This window comes from Colletes latitarsis, chromosome 9 (assembly GCF_051014445.1).
Source record: "Colletes latitarsis isolate SP2378_abdomen chromosome 9, iyColLati1, whole genome shotgun sequence".
Taxonomy (NCBI): domain Eukaryota; kingdom Metazoa; phylum Arthropoda; class Insecta; order Hymenoptera; family Colletidae; genus Colletes; species Colletes latitarsis.
Window position 1 is genome coordinate 21,892,117 of NC_135142.1, and position 20,479 is coordinate 21,912,595.

Here is a 20,479-nt window from a genome sequence, read left to right on the forward strand (position 1 = left end):
TTAAAATCGTCCAATCCGTTCAGAAGTTATGACGTTTTAAAGATTCGCATGAAAATTCGGGCAGACATTTTTGGCCTGACATTAGATTTTCGGTAAGGAATTTTTTTCTCGAAACTGAGTAGGATTTCAGGGGTATGTCTATTGACCAAAAATGATCGTAATTGACCCCCGCAACTAAAAATAATTTTTCCAAAAGGATTTGAAATTTTTTAATTTAATTGTTAGTAACTTTTTAACGAAGCCTCCATCAACAAATTGGTATTCTTGCTTTTCGTCTTATTTTGGCCTCTAGAATCCCCCATTAAAATTTTTCCCAAGGGTAGCCGAACACCCTGTATAGAGATGACAAGATTTTTCATAGTGGTCACTGAAATTAATTCTCCAGTGCAAACAGTAAGAGCAATTTTTCTTTTTTATTTTTAACTTCATGTCTGGACAGATTTTCAATTTATTTTTTTTTTTTATTTTAAAATGATCGATCAACGCTTTGTCATGTCGCCCATATACATTGTGTAGGTGACAAGATTTTTCACCGTCGACAACAAAATTAATTCTCAAATGGAAACATTAAAAGCAATTTTTTTTTTTTAATTTCATGTGCAGATAGTTTTGGCAATTTATTTTTTTTAATTTAAAGAACTCTTTTAAGACTTTATAATCGTCGCCATATACATACAGAGATGACAACATTTTTCACTTAATTTTCAATTGGAAACATTAAAAGCAATTTTTTTTTCTTTTTTTTATTTTACGTCTGTATAGTTCTGTCAATTTATTTTTTTTAATTTAAAATGATCGACCAACGCTTTGTCATGTCGCCCATATACATTGTGTAGATGACAAGATTTTTCACCGTCGACAACAAAATTAATTCTGAAATGGAAATATTAGAAACAATTTTTTTTTTTTTTAATTTCATGTGCAGATAGTTTTGTTAATTCATTTTTTTAAATTTACGATGATCGACCAACAAAATTAATTCTCAAGTGGAAATAGTAAAATTTTAGTCCCAGACAATTGATAACTATATAACATAAAATTTGTAGTGTCACATATTCTTGCAATCTTACTAAATAAATATTTAAACTTATTTCCTTTAACCTCTTGATGTTAACCATGCCGTACAATCACGGCGATTTTAATGTCAATTTTCACAATTACAAAGCTACTTAATTGTCATCAAGTCTTACATATTAAAATCAACACATTTTTACATTCACGAGCTATTTGTAAATCTTTCTCGTAACCATTCTACGAACAAATTTAAGTAAAATTATATGATGTGCGTTTAGAAAATCATTTGTAATTAAATCGTACGTCAAAGGATTAAAAAAAATAAATTTAAGTATGTATTTAAACCGTTCAAAATTATACTATTTCAATCTGGCAATTATTATTAATTTCTATAAAATTTGGTATTTCAATTTTCTGAAAATGTCTGAGCTCAAAGTATATATGTTTTGAGTATAACTTCACCGACTTATCCATCCATAGTTCGTCGTTACTATTGATATTTACAATCACCGACTGTGATCTGATTTATTTTCTGTCGACTCTACTATCTTGCTTCGATCTCAGTCCATATCGACTTATCGCAGTGACATGATAAACTAGTACTGAGTACATATACGGATATATTGCTTGCATCGGTAGCACACGCTCTTGTTGCAACTATGATGAATGCAACATAGAACGATAGACAGGCTACGTTCAAAATAACATTCTTAAATATCATTCGTTAGCAATTTATCCCAAGAGTCTAGTGTTAAATAATGTTAAAAGTATCATCCGAGCTTTAATTTTAAACAAATTGAACGAAGCTGGAATATAATTTAACAGATTATGCAGGAACCGTTCGAACAATACGATACTTCATTATCTTATCATTTGGTAACACATACGAGTGCAATATCTTACTATTACGTCAAGAACAGTCACCTTGATTTCGCGCACAATCGAGTTATATTAGCTACGAATATACTGTTGGCTCAGCAATCGTTGAATACTTTTATCCTGCATCAGCGTATATCAAATCGTTCGACATTTTTGGTTCTTCGTATTATACAGAAGTGTACAACGCCTTTATCGCGACGAAAACTGCAAAAATGTTGCGCAAACATCGGTCCAGTGTTATTAACTAATTACTGAGTTATTATTCGTGATCATACCTTCGCTGAACACTTACGATTTTAACTATTTTTTGTGATATTGTGCGAGAGAAGTGTGACAACATATTGAGAGGTTATTCTTTTCAATAATAAAAAAGTTAGAATTCATGGTCGAACCATGAAATCGAGCTGAACGTTTTGAAATGAATTCTTCTTCAATTATCGAGTGGCAAATCCAAAGCTGATAATATAATAAATATAAAGAAATAATTTAATTTAAAAGTTAACCCTCTGAGGGAGTATCTTAAATCCAGAAAATAATTTAGATGCACCCTCTAAGGGAACACGAAAAAGTTATTGATTCAAAGTGACTATATGCATAAGTGAAAAATTAAAAAGAAAGATATGTTTCCTTGGAATTTTTACTGCCTATTTAAAGTGTGTTTGAATTATTAATCGAAGGAAAGTCTTCGAGTTCAAAGGGTAAATAATGAAATAAATAAATTTGTATTGTAAATTGGCGTTATTTTTATTAAATAACCAGAGCAAAAGAAAATATTATGCATCTGTTTTGGTAATGATTGGTGGTAGGGGGGTTGAAATGCACAAGTACGATTCGCACAACCGTCGAAAAGAATTCAGTTTAGCTAGATGCAAAATTTATTTTCCCCCCGTTGTGATTTAGTTTTCTGTGCCGCGCAGGAAAAATCTTGGGGACGGAAGATCCCGCTGGCAGCAAGGGTTTGCTGAAGTGGAAGGGCGTGATGTTCGCCCCGGATGATGGAATAGATAAGACCGAAAACGAAGAGGAGAAGGTCGGGAAAGACACCACAGATTCAGCTGTCCCGAGCGAAGAACTTGAACAAGGAACCGAGGTAAAAATTTCCCTTATCGAATCCCAACGGAACGTTAATAATTAAATAAAACACTACACTTACCCTCCCAACCATCAAACTTTAAAAAATAGTAAATCCTTCCGCAAATAAAATCACAAACACAACATCAATATTAAAATTTATCAATTCGAAAGCTGTCATGCTTTTAACAATGTTTAAAAGTCATTAATAAATGATCACATTTTTTTGTAAGATACATCGACAATGAAGTGTTCGAGAAGAAACAAGGAAAGTAGAGATATTTTTGACACGAACGCTTAATTGCTATTAGTTTTGTTATTGTTGAAGGCGTTCTGCAAATTAAACATTGAATAGCATTCACAAACATATCAATATTAAAATTTATTAATTCGAAAGCTGTTATGCTTTTAACAATGTTTAAAAGTCATTAATAAATGATCACATTTTTTTGTAAGATACATCGACAACGAAGTGTTCGAGAAGAAACAAGGAAAGTAGAGATATTTTTGACACGAACGCTTAATTGCTATTAGTTTTGTTATTGTTGAAGGCGTTCTGCAAATTAAACATTGTACAGCATTCACAAATACAACATAAATATTGAAATTTATTAATTCGAAGCCTATCGTGTTTTTAACAATGTTTGAAAGTCATTCTTAATAAACTTTTTGCAAGATATATCGACAACGAATTATTTAAGAAGAAACAAGGCAAGTGGAGATGTTTTTGACACAAAAGCTTAATTGCAATTACTCTTATTATTGTTGAAGGTGTTCATGGTAGAGCTGACACGTGGATGGAATAGTCGACTAGGGTTCAGTTTGCAACCGGAAGGAAATCATACAGTTATATCGGTGGTACATCCTGACAGTGTTGCTGCCAAAGATGGAAGGCTTAAACAAGGAGATGTGCTTATGATGGTATCGTAGTAAACTCATTATACTTTCAATACCTTTCCTGGTTTAAATATTACTAACAAGACCCGGAAATTTAACGTATTATCGCTCATACTGTTTTTCAAATTGTCATTTCTAGAGTTGAAATTGTCACGTCATCGTCGTTAGATCAATTCTGATAAAAATAATACTAATTTGACAGTTCCTTTTCGCCAAAATTTTACGTTTGAATAATTTTTGCCTTGCAAAAGAATAAATAACGCGTTACTGGCGAGGAATCGTGATCCAAATGCATCGCGTTTCGGTTACTTGTTATTCATTAGTTTTTCGTCTGTTTCAGGTGAACGACGAGAGCGTGAAAGATATGTCGACAGCTGATATAATAGATCTATTACGCAAAATACGAGGTTCCATAGGTATCACGGTCATGAGACGTAGCAAACGGGATAATGTAACGTGACGCTAGTCAGGCGTATAATAGAAGGATTCGTCGAGAATTAGGTGAGACTTCCGGCGTCCATCAGCGCGTTTTTCATTTTCGAAGATTTAACATCGATTCGTCAACTTCTTAATACGTTCATTACGAAATGGAGAATATGTCCTTTTGTCTCAAAAACATTTATCTTTTCGAATAAATATTGCTTGCGTTTGGTTCTCAAGATATTGTTATTACTAGACTGCGGACGTTTATGCATTTATGGGAAGTTTCAACACATTCTTGACCGTTCACGAGTTAGCTCTTGTTTGCACTTGCATTATCTATTTCAATTTATAAAACCCATAAAACTTTGTCCATTCTGTTTAGAATTCTCTGTAAAATTGTCAATCAACAAAGTGTTAATTCTAAAAAAACTGCAGAATATACTTAATATGCAAAAATATATATATTTAAAGGAAGATACGAATTATTCTATTTAAGGGTTGAGACAACCCTCTACGAAGCTCCTATTTCATTAATTCTATTAATAAATATGTGAATTTGCATAAAGATCCCCAGTCTAGTTATTAAAAATCTATTAAAATTAACAAGTATAGTTCGAAAAAGCATGCAAAATGTGAATAAACTGAAATTATCTATTATTTTTTTGAGTGCCCCTAACGACAAGCAACCCGATATCCACGCGTGCACGACTTCTCATCTATTCAGGCGTTAATTCTAATTTTACAACAATATCTTAAAACCTAAATGCAAGTGAGTCATTGAAATCAACGAGAAACCACCCTCAAACACTTACCTCTTTAACTTTAACATAGATTTCGAACAAAAATAGCAAAGTAAATAAATCTCGACTGCAAAGCCAACAAAATGATAATGCTCTGTACGTGATCGAGGTAAATCCACCTCCACCGCAACGAACGTGTCAAAAAGTTGATCCACGAACGTGGACGAGTCTATTCCTAAACATCAGAGTTGGAAGAATTTTATTCCCGAATAGAAAATAGGTAATTTTTAATTCGTTCGTGCGCCGGATCCCGTTTTCGTTTCGTTCGCGAGTTAAAATGACGGATTTTTTTTTTTTTTTTATAACCGACGGTAAAAAAATCTTGTTTACGAACGAATGTAAAAATGATTGATTCGTTCCCCGGGTATAAAACTCGCCCTCTGACGAATATGTCGACGCGCGGATCGGGTGCAATAAAAAATACTTTACCGCGATTAAATCTGTAAATACGATCTATAAAAAATCGAAGACTTTGTGGTGGTTTAGTTAATTGTACTTACTTTCGAAATCAGCTTGCGTAATTAGCACGTAATTAATCGCGTGTGAGACGCTACGACTAATGATAGTTTTAACTCTAATTGTTACATATTTCCAAATATACTATCGACGTAATTTAATCAACGCCGTGAGGCGTTTGAATCCTTCGAAACGAACCGTTCGGAGTTCGTTTATGGTAATAAGACTGCTTTAAAAAGTAGAGAAACGCAAAAAGGCAAAGAGGGGGAGAAATTGCACGGTTGCCATGTAGAGATATTTATTCGACGAACGTAAGGGTATCACGCGAGTCTTTATTCTCGCGCGATTCTATAGAAACCTTAGACGCTGTGTTTGATCGTAAAAAAAAAAAGTAGTATAATATTTTTGTAAATCTTCTCGCTCGAAAGACGTTTCGACAGCTTAAACCGGGATTTGAGGGCGTAAGAAAATTTATGCGTTATTAAAAAGACTTTATATATGCATATATATTTCTATATATTACGCGGACATCATAGGAAGACTATTTAAAACGTTTCAAGGGAAAATTTTGATCGAAGATATTCCAAACTATCTCTAATTATTAAGTTTAGGAGAATTGATTCGAGATTTACAGAGTATAGTTGTTATTGTTGAGATACATTAACTCAACGAAGAAAACGTTTTTACGAATTCATGAGAAATTACACTTAATTAGGGGAATTTTATTCGAGTTGAAATTTAAAGTGTTAATTAAGATTTCGATTAAACCTTCGAGTCCTACGATGGTTATTAATTGCAAATTATTCTATTTAAAAGTCTGGTAAGATTCGTCGTGATAATCTCTCGAAGGAAACGATGAATAAAAAAAAAATAATTCTAGGAATAATGTAATTAATAGCATCCCCTCGATCGAGAGAATTTCTTCGCTAAATGTTTACCGATTTACGAGTATTCTTAAGAGAAAAGTAACCAGTATTCCTTAAATTAATCAGCGAATTCGAATAGCAATCATTTTAAGTGCAATAAAATAAAGTAAAAAAAAAATATGCCCGACTCTATAATCAAAGAGTTAATCAAAATACGTGAAAGAAAGTGCATTATCGTTATCGCGACGCTGAACCACCGCGCCTATGTAAATAATTGTAAGATAATTTTTTTTTTTTTTTTTTTAATGTTACGTTCCCAAAGTTTAAACGTCGAACATATCGTTGCGGAGCATACTGCATATCTATACGTGTTCCACGCGTATGATATAATGCAAACGACTACACGTATTATAATTAAATCGCGATTATCGCCGATTGCAACATACGAAATATTTACAATCGTATAATCGTTATAATTGATGTATCATACTTTCTGTCAAATAACACGAATTCGACAAGATTATTACTTGTACATATTTTCATTTACGCGTCCTAACACTTGTTTTTGGTATAAATAACAAAATTCACGTGCTATTTGAAAGGAAGTGTGGCATTCGATGTGCGAATCTTGGACTGCTGTAGCATTGTTAACTAGCGTTTCTTATCGAAACGATCTACTACTCGTGTATATTAATTAACGATACAGAGAAAACTATACGAAATACAATCGTTAATTGTATCGTGTTTGAATCCTGTATAATAATAGATTACTTAAGACCATTTCAATTTTTGCGTCGATGATGGTAAAACGCAAGACGCAGCGAAGCACTTTAGTTTTACGCAACGGGGATTTCCGCGTAACTGTAAATTGTTTGTTGAATCAAACGTTCAAAAGATTCGAATAAATTTTGTATACAGAGTGTTCGTACACCCCTGGAAAAAATTATAATCGGAGATTCTAGAGGCTAAAATAAGACGAAAATCAATAGTATCAATTTCTTGACTGAGGCTTCGTTATAAAGTTATTAAAAAATTCCAAATCATTCTGGAAAAATTATTTTTGGTTGTGGGGGTCAATTACAATCATTTTTGGTGGATACACTTACCCCTGAAATCCTATCCACTTTCGAGAAAAAAATTCGAGAAGGTATAAAATTTTTAGACGAAAAAGAAAAATTTCTAATCGTTCTAAAAAAATTATTTTCGGTTTCAGGGGTCAATTATAGTTATTTTTGGTCAATAGACATACCCCCGAAATCCTACCCATTTTCGAGAAAAAAATTCCTTACCGAAAATCTAATCTGAGGCCTGAAATGGTTCCCCAAAATTTCAAGTGAATCTTTAAAACGTCATAACTTCTGAACGGATTGGACGATTTTAATGTTTAAAAAAGCAAACTACGCGTATTTTGGTGGAGAATATATATAAATTCCAAAAATATTCGAAAAGTTGGTCCTTGACCCCGCAAAATGAGAAAAACCCCAAAAAAATGGTCCAATTTTCAAACAGCCATAACTCTTACAATAGTGAATATATTTCAATGAAACTTTTTTCTAATGTAGTACTAATGGGTACCTACAAAAAAGTATTAAACAACTTTTCTGTACAGCCTCAAACAAAATTACTAAAAATGAAAAACAAATTTTTAAGAAAAATCGACAGAGGGTAGGTGCCTAAATTTTTCGGCGAAAAAAAAAAATTTCAAATCGTTCTAAAAAAATTATTTTCGTTTGCAGGGGTCAATTACAATAATTTTTGGTGAATATACATACCTTCGTAATCCTAACCATTTTCGAGAAAAAAATTCAGTACTGGCGAAAATTTAAACATTAATAACTTTTTAACGAAGCCTCCATCAACAAATTAGTATTCTCGCATAATCCAAATTTGTTATCGTTTATTCCTTTGAAAATCTCGTATTTACGCGCAAGCGTGAAATTAATACTAAAAATATTTCAACCGTTGCAAACTATTCTTTGTACAATTTTTCCATTTTTTTTCGTTGGTTGCGTGGGATTTCTATACACAGAAAAAAAGAAAAAAACTAAACATGCTCGCAGTACATTTGAAAGCGTAGTGAACGTTGAGTGACTACCTCGCGTGATGCCATACCATACAGCAGTGGTTCTCAAACTTCTTATGCGTAACCACTATCGTGAAAAACCTAAATATGTAATTTGATAAATGAATAAAAACTCAGCATAGTATAGCAGAAAGCATTGCCAATAATTTTAAAATACTGAAATTAAACTCTTATCGAAAGATGATAAACATATTTTTGAAAATATATTTATTTTTGGAATATAATCGTTAAGGGATAGAACAGAACGAATAATTATTTCTGAAATATATAAATATATACGATTGTATTGCAGCATAAACTAATGTAAAATGTATCCTGCGTATGGCAATTTTACGATAAGATTAAACAACGTACTTGCTTGATACTATAGCCCATCCACTTGATCGTGTTACGTGGATATTTTATTTTAACAGATATTTAATATTTTAAGCGGAAGTCTTGTTAGCAGGTTCAATATTTATCGAAAAAAAAAAAGAAATATACGATCTTCGAAAGTACTTAAATTCGCTGGTTTCGCAAAGAATAGTTTCAGAAACACTGCCAAATATAAATTATACTTAATATTAAAGAAATATTTAACTGTTAGCACGGAACACTTACAACTGTAGAAAATCTCATTCCTATAACAATGTTGCACTTGTATTTATTCACAGAAGAGAATATATAATAATATAGATATAAATTGAACTATAATAAATCACCGTCATAAGATTGCAATAGAATATTTAAAAAAAAGAAAAAAAAGTGTTGAAATAAAGTGTTTTATGAATGTGATAGTTATTCCATTTAGGATGTTAGGAGCCTTGAAAGTTCTATTAACTAAAACTAAAGTTATATTTGAACTTATATATGCACGCGTATGTAAAATAAATTCAAATATAATTTACAATATGTACGATATAATGTACATGAGGTTAAATGTATAAATGATACCAAAGTGTATAAAATAATAAAATGCAAAACAAAGACAGATATTTTATGCGTAAACAATGTCAAAAAACAACTATTTTAATGTTAAGTTAGGCTTCTTATATTACTGTTACTAGCTATACATAAATGAGATGTAAGTTTGTGTTTATCATCATTTTACCATTGTTGATCCCTCTCTGATCAAAATACTATAATATATTCAATAAAATTTGGTGTCTTTGATAAACAGCTTTTTTAATCATTTCAATACCTTTGTTCTATGCTGAGTAATTAAAATTTAACGAAGAAAGCGGGATTAATGGAAGCGATAGCTATTTGAATCATTAAATTCGGCGCTAAAAAGTGACAAAATATAGTATCGCCATCTAATATCAGGGATTCGAACTGCTAAAATCGTGCCAGGATCACAGAATGTTATAGGAGGTATCTGGAGGACAGTCCCCTCACCCCCCAAGGATTGGTGACATAGTATAGTATCGCCATCTCCTATCAGGGATTCGAACTAAAATCCTATTACTCCTATTACTAGGTAGCTTGATTATCACTAATTACTCCTTTCCTAGGATTAAAATATGAACTTTTAGAATTGAAGAATATAGTATAGACCCTTGCAAACATTCAAGGATACGTTTTATACCCATTCCGTCCGTAATTAAGAAGTTATTAACAAATATCGGGAGTCGGAACATTTACGTCTGTATTACTGTCTGCTTTAATCGATGAATTATCAACTTTTTAGCAATAACACACATGTTTTTGCTATTAGGGAACCAAGTAGACATCCCTGGGAATATTTAAGAATCTATTTTGCGACGATCCACGCTCTAATTAATTAGTTATTAGCAATAATTCCCTAAGGTGTCGCGTTAAAAGGTTAAAAACAGTGTGTCGACTTCCGATATTTGTTAATAACTTCTTAATTACGGGCGAAATGGTTACAAAAGTTTCCTTGAATGTTGTCAAGGGCCTTCACTATATTCTTAAACTCTAAAAGTTTATAAATTATTCCCAGAAAAAGAGTAATTAGTAAATTATCGAGAAATTGTTTGTCGGAATATAGTACATTGTTTTCGCCACCAGTTGGCGCCACAATATGCATTATAATAAATCACTGCTTTTAACGAATCGCTGCTCGATAATTTACTAATTACTCTTTTTCTGGGAATAATTTACGAACTTTTAGAGTTTTAGAATATAGTGAAGAACCTTGACAACATTCAAGGATACCTTCCGTAACTATTTCATGCGTTATTAAATAGTTATTAACCGATATCGGAAGTCGGTACACTATTTCTAACCTTTTAACGCGACACCTTAGGGATCTATCGCTAATAACTAATTAATTAGAGCGAGGAGCGTTGCAAAATCGGTCCTTGAATATTCCCAGGGATGTCTACTTGGTTCTCTAATAGCAAAAACACGTGTGTTATTGCTAAAAAGTTGATAATTCTTCAATTAAAGCGGACAACAATATAGTCGTAAATGTTTCGACTTCCGATGTTTGTTAATAACTTCTTAATTACGGACGGAATGGGTATAAAAAGTATCCTTGAATGTTTGCAAGGGCCTATACTATATTCTTCAATTCTAAAAGTTTATAATTTAATCCTAGGAAAGGAGTAATTAGTGAATAATCAAGCTATCGCGTAATAGAAGTAATAGGATTTTAGTTTGAATCCCTGATAGTAGATGGCGATACTATACTTTGGCGCCGTTTCTTGGGGGGTAAGGGGACCTGTACTGTGGATACCTCCTATAATATTCTTTGATCCTGGTACGATTTTAGTTCGATTCCCTGATAGTAGATGGCGATACTATACTGTGTCGCCGTTTCTTGGGGGGTGAGGGGACTGTACTCCAAATACCCCCTACACATTCAGTACTTTTTAGTGTAATATTAAAATAAGAATCGCTTCCAGTAATCGTTTATAACCTATTAATTGTATGAAAGAATGTGTAGAAAAATGATTGAGGAACTTAATTAGATATTAATTAGATTCGAATAATATCTGGAACAGTTATAAGGGATTATGAAACTTTGGAATTTATAAAAACCAGGGAATTAATGGGAAATATAGAGAATATAAATGAAAGGTAAGAAAAAACTATAATTTTGATTTTTTATTAATACAAACATAAGGAATGTTTTACACATTTCTTTTTAACTCTATTGAATAAAAACATGCCTCGAAGTCTTGATAGCACGATTTATAAATAAATTAAATTGTCGAATAACATGTTTTTATAGTACTTTTGCGATTTAAATTATTTGGTTTCAATTTTTGTTTAATTCTCTGTGCGTATTAAGTATGATTTAAAGGATTTATTTAACATTATCCCAAATTACATAGTGAATAATAAATTAGAGTGATAAGTTAGATATACTAATTAAAATATACTCCCGAGTTTCATCAAATATTTTTTTTAAATTTCTTTCTAACAGATTTTCTTAATACAGGTGTGTCTTTTGTCGTGATCGTATTTAATACCCGTTTTTTCAGTCGTGATTTAGGTTCTACATAGTTATTTTCATTACTATTTAAAGCCCTCAAAGATTCTTCATTGTTTGATTCGTCAGTCTCGCTGTCGTGATATTGGGAGAACTTTTTAATTTTTTTCTTTACACTTGAAACAATCCTATTGTCATTTTGTACTGGATCGCGATCTCTTTTTCGGAGTGAACGGCTTCCGCTAGATCCAGATGTCAAATTTATATTTTCTTTCTCCAAATTTGACAGATCTTTTGCAGTGTTATTTAAAAATTCGTGATCAATGGAATGTGATTTCTCTGTAAAAATAATTCCAGATATTTTAACATCTTTGCAACTTTATAGTATCCTACGAAAATTCTAATTTTCAAGATTCTTATATAATCCACAAATATTATATTAATATTACCCTACTTTATTATTATTTTTATAAAATAATGTTTCTTTATTAAATACAAAAATCCCTACAAGTCTTTTCTATAATTTCATAACCTTAATAAAATTAAATTACATACCATAATTACATTTGCTGTCGATACTATCGTTACTTGATAAATCACACAGAACATCTTGTAAAACAGATGTTGATTTCCTATCTGCCTCTTCATGATCTAAGATATTGTTGGGATTGAAATCTTCTGTGTTAGTAGTAACAGAGTCCATTCTTATTTCATCATTTAAAGATAATTCTTCCTTTCTTATTTCATCCTGTAAAATACTGCATGCATTCTTAGAATCGGTATCCATTGGTGTGTCTTTATTAGAGACAGAAATATCACTAAGTATATCTAAATTTGTATCAACATGCTCTTCGTAACATTCAAATTCGTTCTTTGGAATATCTTTATCAGAACACGATAATTTGGCATTATGCAGTTTTATTGAATGAGTGCTAGAATACACTTGTAATGGGCAGTTAGTATCTGAATCGGAATCTTCAATATATTCGACCAAATTCATAGACTCGTTCTTGTCACTTTCAGTCACTGAATTATCTGAATTTTCATCCTTCGCTTCATGTTCATGCAAAATACTTTCACTGCTTTGTACATGTTCATTCAATAAATTGCGTTTTGCAGACGAATTTCTGGGAGGATCGGTACGCTTAATCTTCCTAATTAAATTTTCGAAACTATCTTTGTATGTTTCCACTGATGAAAAAAAAATTAAAAAAATTATTAAACTAGAAATCGTTGAAAAATTATCGGCCAATGAGAAAAAAAACTTACAATATTTCTTTCTCTCCTCATTTATAACATTTTCTTCTGTATTTCTATTAACTTGCAACTTCTGAAACAATCAACAAATGAGCAATAAAAAAATTTAAATACTTCGAATACAATTAAGTGAAGAAATAACAGAACGAGCATTTACATTTATGAACGATGAAGTTTTATAAATATTTTTCTCAAGATTCTCTTCGTCTTCACACTGCTTGATTAAGTCTGAAACTGGTCTTGGATTTGATTTGTCACATTCTGCGTTATAAAGGACAATATATCTTTGCAATCGAGCTTCCATAACTTTTCGATCTCCTTGCGTCGATAAACCAAATTCTTTTAATTTTTTCCGTATCACAGCTTCCTTCATTAAAGTAAATACTAATTTTGGCAGTGGTTGGCGGTTTGATTCTCTTCTGTAATAATAAACGTTGGTCACATTCTTTGAATCAAATAGTTAAATGATACAATATTAACATAACTTGTATACATGTACTCAAAAATTCCGAGTCCAAAGGGGACAAGAATTTTTTTCGAGATTGAGACTGAAGATATTCGAGTAAAAAATGAAGTAAAAATAATACATTAAACAAACAGATGCATAAAAATTTTTATTTTAAATTTTCGTGAATTCTCCCTACCATCTCCCGAATATCTTCAAGAATCTTCAAGAGAATTTACTGTATATATTAATAATGCGTGTAAATAAATTAAATTCTGTTATTCTTACACTTGTGGTCTGTTGTTTGTTGATTCTCGTTTTAAACAATCATCAAGATGTCTATTTATATGCATTTCTGAAATAGTAACTTTGCATACTGGACATATTACATCCTCCGTTTTTTCCGCGATTGTTATGTTTGGACGTTTTGTACTTCTAGGTGTAAACATTAAAGGTATTCTAGAATTTCCACTGGTGCTAGGACTAGATAAATTTATTTGTACGTTCGAAGACGGTGATCCATTATTCATAAAAGTGAAACTTTTATTAATAATTTTATCTTCTTGTTTAATTAAATGCTTCTCTTTAACTCTATGCACCGATTTCGGAGTATTTAGAATAATATCGCTTCTATTAAATGGCAGAAAGTCAATTTGATTTCTTAAACATTTCTTTAGTCTATCCTTGACTTGTGAGAATTGTGTTATAATTTCATCCAGAACTTTATTCTTCCGTAAGTCCTTTTCAAAAGTTTCGGCGAAACAAACAGGACATTGGGTTTTATAATGCAAGTACTTCCTGATACATAAAGAACAATCTGAAATAGAAAATAAAAACAATTGTGAAAAGTCCTCGTAATATTATACGATTTAGAGTAAAAAAATGTATTTCTTACAGTTATGAGAACATGATGTGATAACAGAAGTTTCCATGTATTCGTAGCATATTCCACAAACTAATAAATCTTCTATGAGCTACAAAAAAGTTCATTAATTAATCGTTTACTTATATATCCTAAATAGGTATTAATATAGGCATTACCTTTAGCTCTATATATTCCTGAGGCCACATTATACAATTTTATTGCACATAAATATCTGTAAACTGCTTTCGAGGTTAAATTAGATCAACATTTTTTTTTTCTAATGAAAAAAAATTATCCATTATTCAAAAAGAGATAACGGTAATAAGAAAATATACATTGTAAATCATTCGTAATAAACGTAAATATAAATAATCGTATCGAATACGTGCAGTTCAACGTCTTGTATTCACGGTAAACATTTCAAATACAATGTAAGTCATGATAATTTCTGAACGGATTATTAGTTATAATTTTCAAATGCAAAACAAATGTACGTTACAAAAATTTTCTAAGCGCTTATCCAATTATAAAAGATACGTTATGGCATATAAAAACGTATAAAAAATATATCTAAAGGTATTTTGAGCTAAACCGGAAGTTACCAGAACGTTTTACATAATTTTCATACGAGGAAAAAGCACAACCAGAAGACCAGAATCACTGTGTCAAACTAATTTATATTATACGATGGGTTTGATCGGGTTAGTACGTGCTCTAAAATCTAAGAATAGAAACCTGTCGTGGTATTTTCATGATATTTGGTGTACATAATAAAAATCAAAGTGTAATTGAAAGGTTATATTTGTAGGTTTACGATAAAAACTACTGTTGTGGGGGGTATCGTATATTACACCTATTACGAAGGTTTGTGGTCGAAATCAGAAGAAACTGCTAAATTATACGGAAGAATATACAATACTGTTGCGCCTTATGTTAAAGACAATATACCGAAGGAAATAGTGCACGAGGTAATTTACAAATATTTGTTATAATTCTTTGAAATATATGTTATTTGAATGAACTAACTTTTTTAACAATTGTGTTTAGTATAATCAACTGCCAAGTGTCACAACTATTTCATCATGTACGAAGAAATGTTGGAACAAAGGTGTTATGACATCCATGAAATTTATGTCTAATTTACCCACTCATGTTGTTAATGGGGCAACCAGTCTTTCAGAAACTGTACAGAAATATACAAAAGAACAGAAGCAATAGATTGAATACTAAATTGTGTATAATGTCATTAGTACTGTTCTACATGTTTGGATGCAAATTATATAATTGAATGCTACGAATGAATAGATTATTATTTATTTTATGTCAACATTTATTTTGTACATAGCAACTTTTACAATATTATGATCTACTTGGCTATACGTATTTAACAGCCTTGTTGTAAAATGCTTTTTATAAAAGCACATTCGTATATAAATAATAAAGATATTTAAAAAGATAAGTAAGAAAAGACATCAATTATATTCCATTGTAATTTTCCTTTACAAAAATTGTGTTCTATAGCTATGTTATATACTTTGTACCTCGTACTTTTTATCTTATACTTCAGGTAAAAAGAGGTACAACTGGGTAAAATTGCTTTATGACATTACCACAGACGAGGTATAGCCAAAGGTACCAGAAGTACTCCGAAGGCACTTTCTCACACATGCCAGGTCACGCGTACGTGAGTTCGTATAGTTTCGGAGTCGAGAGAGCCGACCATGTTTGTGTGGAATAGTTCGTTACCTTGAACGCTAGATGGCGCTTATTTTTCGACCTCAATCCCTCTGGTGCTAAAACGCCCAAGTTTGTCGTGGAATAGTTCGTTACCTTCAACGCTAGATGGCGCTTATTTACCGACCTCAGGCCCTCTGGTGCTAAAATGCCCAAGTTTGTCGAGAAGTCCATCTAACGTGGACGATACGAACTATTTCACGACAAACTTGGGCGTTTTAGCACCAGAGGGCCTGAGGTCGGTAAATAATCGCCATCTAGCGTTCAAGGTAACGAACTATTCCACGACAAACTTGGGCGTTTTAACACCAGAGGGTTTGAGGTCGAAAAAATAAGCGCCATCTATTGTTGAAAATGACGAACTATTCCACGACAAACTTGGGCGGCTCTCTCGACTCCCACGAGGCGGCCGGAATTACTTCGAGTTCACGTACGCGTGATCTGGCATGGGGAGTAGTGCACCGGAGGTGCTCAATCTAGTATTTATGTGTTTGTGTCGTTAATGGCGTTACGTTTGTGAAATTATTTTTTACGTGATGTAAAAGTAAAAAGTGTGTAAAAATTAAGAGGATAAAGCGATTCTAGTAAAATGCCTGCACAAGAAATTGCAGTCATTCAACCACCGGCGACCGAGGGTGAAGAAAATAATGCACCTTCGTCTCAGCCGATTGTGGGCATCATATACCCTCCACCGGAGGTTAGAAGTATCCTTTAACAATTTTGTTTATTTTATCAGTAAAATGTAATCTATGTTTTTATCTAACATATTTGTAGTAATTATATTAACAATATTAATTTTTATGATGAAAGTGTATTTAAATGTATATAAGTATTGTGAAATACATGTTATGACCCATTACTTTTATGCTGTCCTTCCTTAAAATAAAAGAATAGTTGCTGCATTATAAGCGATGTGAAATATTTATTTTAGAAATTTAATACTAATACATGTTTTTGTATTTTGTATCGTTATTTGTACACTTGTGGGCTAGTAAAAAGAGAAAGTAGTAATAAACGCTTAGATATGATTAATTTTACTCATACATTTTTTAAATATTATTATTTCAATATCGTATTACAATGTATGAAAATAATATATTACTATTTTTTATAATTCTTATAAATAATTTAAACAATATGTATTGTATTGTGATTAAATTATGTTTATTTAATTACTTTACAGTTTTAGATTTATTGTCATTAAAGACAGGTATTTTAAAAAATCATTTTTTATTTATACACTGACATTTATGTGGTTTTCCTTATGTAAAAATTTAGATATTGTTGACAAGACGGCTAGTTTTGTGGCCAGAAATGGACCAGAATTTGAATCAAGAATCAGGCAAAATGAACTTGGAAATCCAAAGTTTAATTTTTTAAATTTTGGTGATCCATACCATGCTTATTATCAACATAAAGTAAAAGAATTCAAAGAAGGAAAAGGTCAAGAACCAACCATAGGAGCAGGACTTGGAAAAACAGTTAATCTTATAGCTCATCAAAAGCAACAAGAAATTTTAAAACAAGTTGAGCAGCCATTCATTCCAAAAGATCCACCTGCAGAATTTGAATTTATCGCAGATCCACCTTCTATCTCAGCTTTAGATCTGTACGTAGGAATTAAATTTTTCCTTATTGCGTAACAACACAATAATGTATGTTATGTCTTAAATACAATAATTTTTTTATTTCAGGGATATTGTAAAACTGACAGCACAATTTGTAGCTCGTAATGGTCGTCAGTTTTTAACAAACTTGATGAATAGGGAACAGCGGAACTTTCAGTTTGACTTTCTACGTCCTCAACATTCCTTGTTTCAATATTTCACGAAACTTTTGGAACAATATACAAAGGTAAAACAAAGTTCTATTATCGATTATTTGAATCTATTCTCTAATTATCCATGTATATAAATATGAATTTACAGGTATTGATTCCACCTAAGGACTTATTACCACGTCTTCGCGATGAAGCAGCTAATATGGATAAAATTTTAGAGCAAGTTAAATATCGTGCTGAATGGTTAAAATATCAAGAAGCTCAAAGACGTAAAGAAGAAGAAGAATTAGAACGCGAAAGAGTTGCTTATGCACAAATTGACTGGCACGATTTTGTCGTGGTCGAAACTGTTGACTATCAACAATTTGAAGTTGGTAATTTCCCAGCACCCACGACACCCGACGAAGTTGGTGCCCGAGTACTGATGCAGGTAATGAATTGTATTTTAAGTTGAAAATTACAAATTTTCTGCTTTGCGAATAATTTTCTAAATCCTCAGGAGAGAATAGAAGATGGCGAAGATGTCGAAATGCAGATTGACAGTGACGGAGAAGATGAAATGCAAAACCGTGCAGAAGGTGAAAAGGATCGCGCGAAAGACAATAATCAAGTACAAGATATGGAGGAGGATTCGAGCGATGAGGATGATGTATCACCACCAGGCGATACTCACAAATCGAAAGAATCGAAGCCACGCGATAATAATAGTATGCAGCCTCCGCCATTGCCTCCTACTCCAGGAAATGTTGTTGTGAAGAAAGGTTATGATCCTAAACAACATGGAAACAAAACTGTGCGTCCTGTTGCTCCTGATGAATACTTAATATCTCCGATCACTGGCGAACGTATTCCGGCGAGTAAAGTTCAAGAACATATGCGAATCGGATTGTTGGATCCACGTTGGGTGGAACAGAGAGACAAACATCTCGATAAGTTGGCGCAAGAAACAGTATTTGCACCTGGTACAGCAATCGAGGCTAGTTTGAAACAACTCGCCGAAAGACGTACCGATATCTTCGGTGTCGGTGACGAGGAAACTGCTATCGGCAAGAAGATTGGAGAAGAGGACAAAAAGAAGGACGACAAAGTTACATGGGATGGCCACACATCGAGTGTCGAAGCGGCTACCAGAGCTGCCAGAGCGAATATTACTTTGGAAGAACAAATTCATCAAATACACAAAGTTAAAGGTCTTCTTCCGGATGAAGAGAAAGAGAAGATCGGGCCGAAACCAGCCAATCGTGCGGCAGAACTGTCACACATGGCAGCCGCTGCTTCAAAACCTCAAGCTACGCTAAAAGCACCACCTAAACCACCAGCTCCAAAACCGGTACCAGTTCCAACGCAACCACCACCGCCACCAACCATGAGTATGCCTACTATGGGTATTCCTCAGCCAATGATGCCACAAGCACCGATGATGATGATGGCTCCTATGCCTCCTATTCGACCACCGCCTCTTATGAGTAAGCAATACTCTATGTGTAATATCCTTCGATGTTTGTGTGTTCATTTACAGTTCGCCGTGTACACAGTTTTCGAGATCATTCGTGTCTTTAAACGAATTCAAGTAATTTATTTTCTTCTGTTTAGCGCCAGCAATGTCACCGTTTATGCCAACTCCACCACCTATGCAACCACCAATGGCATCTGCTGTAAGTATTTACGAAGTAAGGCAATGTTTGGTTATTGTATACTTAATTAATTAATATTTTGTACTACTTGAAAATTAACATGATTGGTCATATTTCAGATGGGATTAAAACATCCTACTGAAAGTATGGAAGAAGAACCGCAAACTAAGAAACTGAGAACAGAGGATTCATTAGTGCCTGAACAACAGTTCTTGGCTAGAAATAAGGTACTATATTAAATTTTAATGCATTTTTGTACACATTTTAGAATTGTTATAACTGTACTGTAAAATAATATTTTATTGTTTTAGGGCCCCGTTCAATTAAATATAGCCGTGCCGATGATGACAGAAAAAGCAGAATGGAAGTTGAACGGCCAGACATTAAATATTACTTTGCAAGTGAGCGACACTGTGGCAACCATGAAAGCTCTTATACATGAACAAACTGGTATGCCTCCTGGTAAACAGAAGTTACAGTACGAGGTAAGAGATAAATTACATATACATATACTTAAACATTTTTATTTATCGGTTCGAACATAACGATCAGTATTTTTGTTGTTTTTAGGGAATGTTCTTCAAAGATAGCAATACTCTTGCATATTATAATTTAACATCTGGTAATGTAATCAACCTCCTACCAAAGGAAAGAGGTGGCAGAAAGAAGTAAACAATTCGTAATTGATTGGTTGTATGTATCTTGAAAAGTTTACGTTATCTTTATCTAAATATTACATAATTTGTTCTGTACTACAGAATTTCAAAGAGCATATTATCAATATCTTAATAATCAGTGTTATAATCATTTAAGGTAAATAAAACACACCTTTAACTAAATCAAATTTTATTTTGTATTATAATTTTTTCATTTTACAATAGAAATAAATAAGAATT

The 20,479-nt window shown here is 32.4% G+C and overlaps 4 protein-coding genes across 6 annotated transcripts in view; 3 read left to right on the top strand and 1 right to left on the bottom strand.

Annotated features, from left to right (window-relative positions):
* The window catches only part of LOC143345235 (uncharacterized), a 201,446-nt gene extending 196,068 nt beyond the window's left edge, over positions 1-5,378 (top strand). Inside the window, exons 10-12 of the mRNA XM_076772150.1 lie at positions 2,811-2,983; positions 3,736-3,885; positions 4,202-5,378. Coding sequence (XP_076628265.1) covers positions 2,811-2,983; positions 3,736-3,885; positions 4,202-4,321 — 443 coding nt within the window. The 3' untranslated portion in view covers positions 4,322-5,378. The remainder of the gene's footprint in view (positions 1-2,810; positions 2,984-3,735; positions 3,886-4,201) is intronic.
* Positions 5,379-11,525: 6,147 nt separating this feature from the next.
* Positions 11,526-14,852, bottom strand: LOC143345241 (E3 ubiquitin-protein ligase RAD18). The gene is made up of 7 exons (XM_076772160.1): positions 14,612-14,852; positions 14,466-14,544; positions 13,859-14,387; positions 13,283-13,544; positions 13,138-13,198; positions 12,424-13,059; positions 11,526-12,207 (listed from the first exon to the last, which is right to left on the bottom strand). Exons 1-7 carry the CDS (start codon positions 14,639-14,641, stop codon positions 11,831-11,833), a joined length of 1,974 nt encoding a protein of 657 aa, XP_076628275.1. The 5' UTR covers positions 14,642-14,852; the 3' UTR covers positions 11,526-11,830.
* A 142-nt stretch (positions 14,853-14,994) lies between these two features.
* LOC143345246 (MICOS complex subunit MIC13 homolog QIL1) lies at positions 14,995-15,903 on the top strand. Of its 2 annotated transcripts, none has more exons than XM_076772167.1 (3): positions 14,995-15,136; positions 15,244-15,403; positions 15,483-15,903. In XM_076772167.1, exons 1-3 carry the CDS (start codon positions 15,123-15,125, stop codon positions 15,651-15,653), a joined length of 345 nt encoding a protein of 114 aa, XP_076628282.1. In that variant the 5' UTR covers positions 14,995-15,122; the 3' UTR covers positions 15,654-15,903. The 2 variants fall into 2 exon arrangements, with proteins under 2 accessions (XP_076628282.1, XP_076628281.1); XM_076772166.1 differs by having other exon boundaries at positions 15,030-15,178.
* A 714-nt stretch (positions 15,904-16,617) lies between these two features.
* Sf3a1 (splicing factor 3A subunit 1) lies at positions 16,618-20,427 on the top strand. 2 transcript variants are annotated; one of them, XM_076772158.1, is made up of 9 exons: positions 16,618-16,873; positions 17,448-17,778; positions 17,864-18,023; positions 18,098-18,379; positions 18,449-19,415; positions 19,543-19,619; positions 19,703-19,810; positions 19,895-20,068; positions 20,154-20,427. In XM_076772158.1, exons 1-9 carry the CDS (start codon positions 16,759-16,761, stop codon positions 20,253-20,255), a joined length of 2,316 nt encoding a protein of 771 aa, XP_076628273.1. In that variant the 5' UTR covers positions 16,618-16,758; the 3' UTR covers positions 20,256-20,427. The 2 variants fall into 2 exon arrangements, with proteins under 2 accessions (XP_076628273.1, XP_076628274.1); XM_076772159.1 differs by having other exon boundaries at positions 16,619-16,873; positions 19,543-19,604.
* The last annotated feature ends 52 nt before the right edge of the window (positions 20,428-20,479 follow it).

Bases quoted from the DNA above. Each gene is read 5' to 3' on its own strand.
- LOC143345241 (XM_076772160.1), bottom strand. From the start codon at position 14,641: ATGTGGCCTCAGGAATATATAGAGCTAAAG. The intron at 14,545-14,611 runs GTAATGCCTATA...ACTTTTTTGTAG, and splicing joins AGGAATATATAGAGCTAAAG to CTCATAGAAGATTTATTAGT. The intron at 12,208-12,423 runs GTATGTAATTTA...TTATTTTTACAG, and splicing joins CGACAGCAAATGTAATTATG to AGAAATCACATTCCATTGAT.
- LOC143345246 (XM_076772166.1), top strand. From the start codon at position 15,123: ATGGGTTTGATCGGGTTAGTACGTGCTCTAAAATCTAAGAATAGAAAC. The intron at 15,179-15,243 runs GTATTTTCATGA...TTATATTTGTAG, and splicing joins AAGAATAGAAACCTGTCGTG to GTTTACGATAAAAACTACTG. The intron at 15,404-15,482 runs GTAATTTACAAA...AATTGTGTTTAG, and splicing joins CGAAGGAAATAGTGCACGAG to TATAATCAACTGCCAAGTGT.
- Sf3a1 (XM_076772158.1), top strand. From the start codon at position 16,759: ATGCCTGCACAAGAAATTGCAGTCATTCAACCACCGGCGACCGAGGGT. The intron at 17,779-17,863 runs GTACGTAGGAAT...TTTTTATTTCAG, and splicing joins TCTATCTCAGCTTTAGATCT to GGATATTGTAAAACTGACAG. The intron at 19,811-19,894 runs GTACTATATTAA...TTATTGTTTTAG, and splicing joins AGTTCTTGGCTAGAAATAAG to GGCCCCGTTCAATTAAATAT.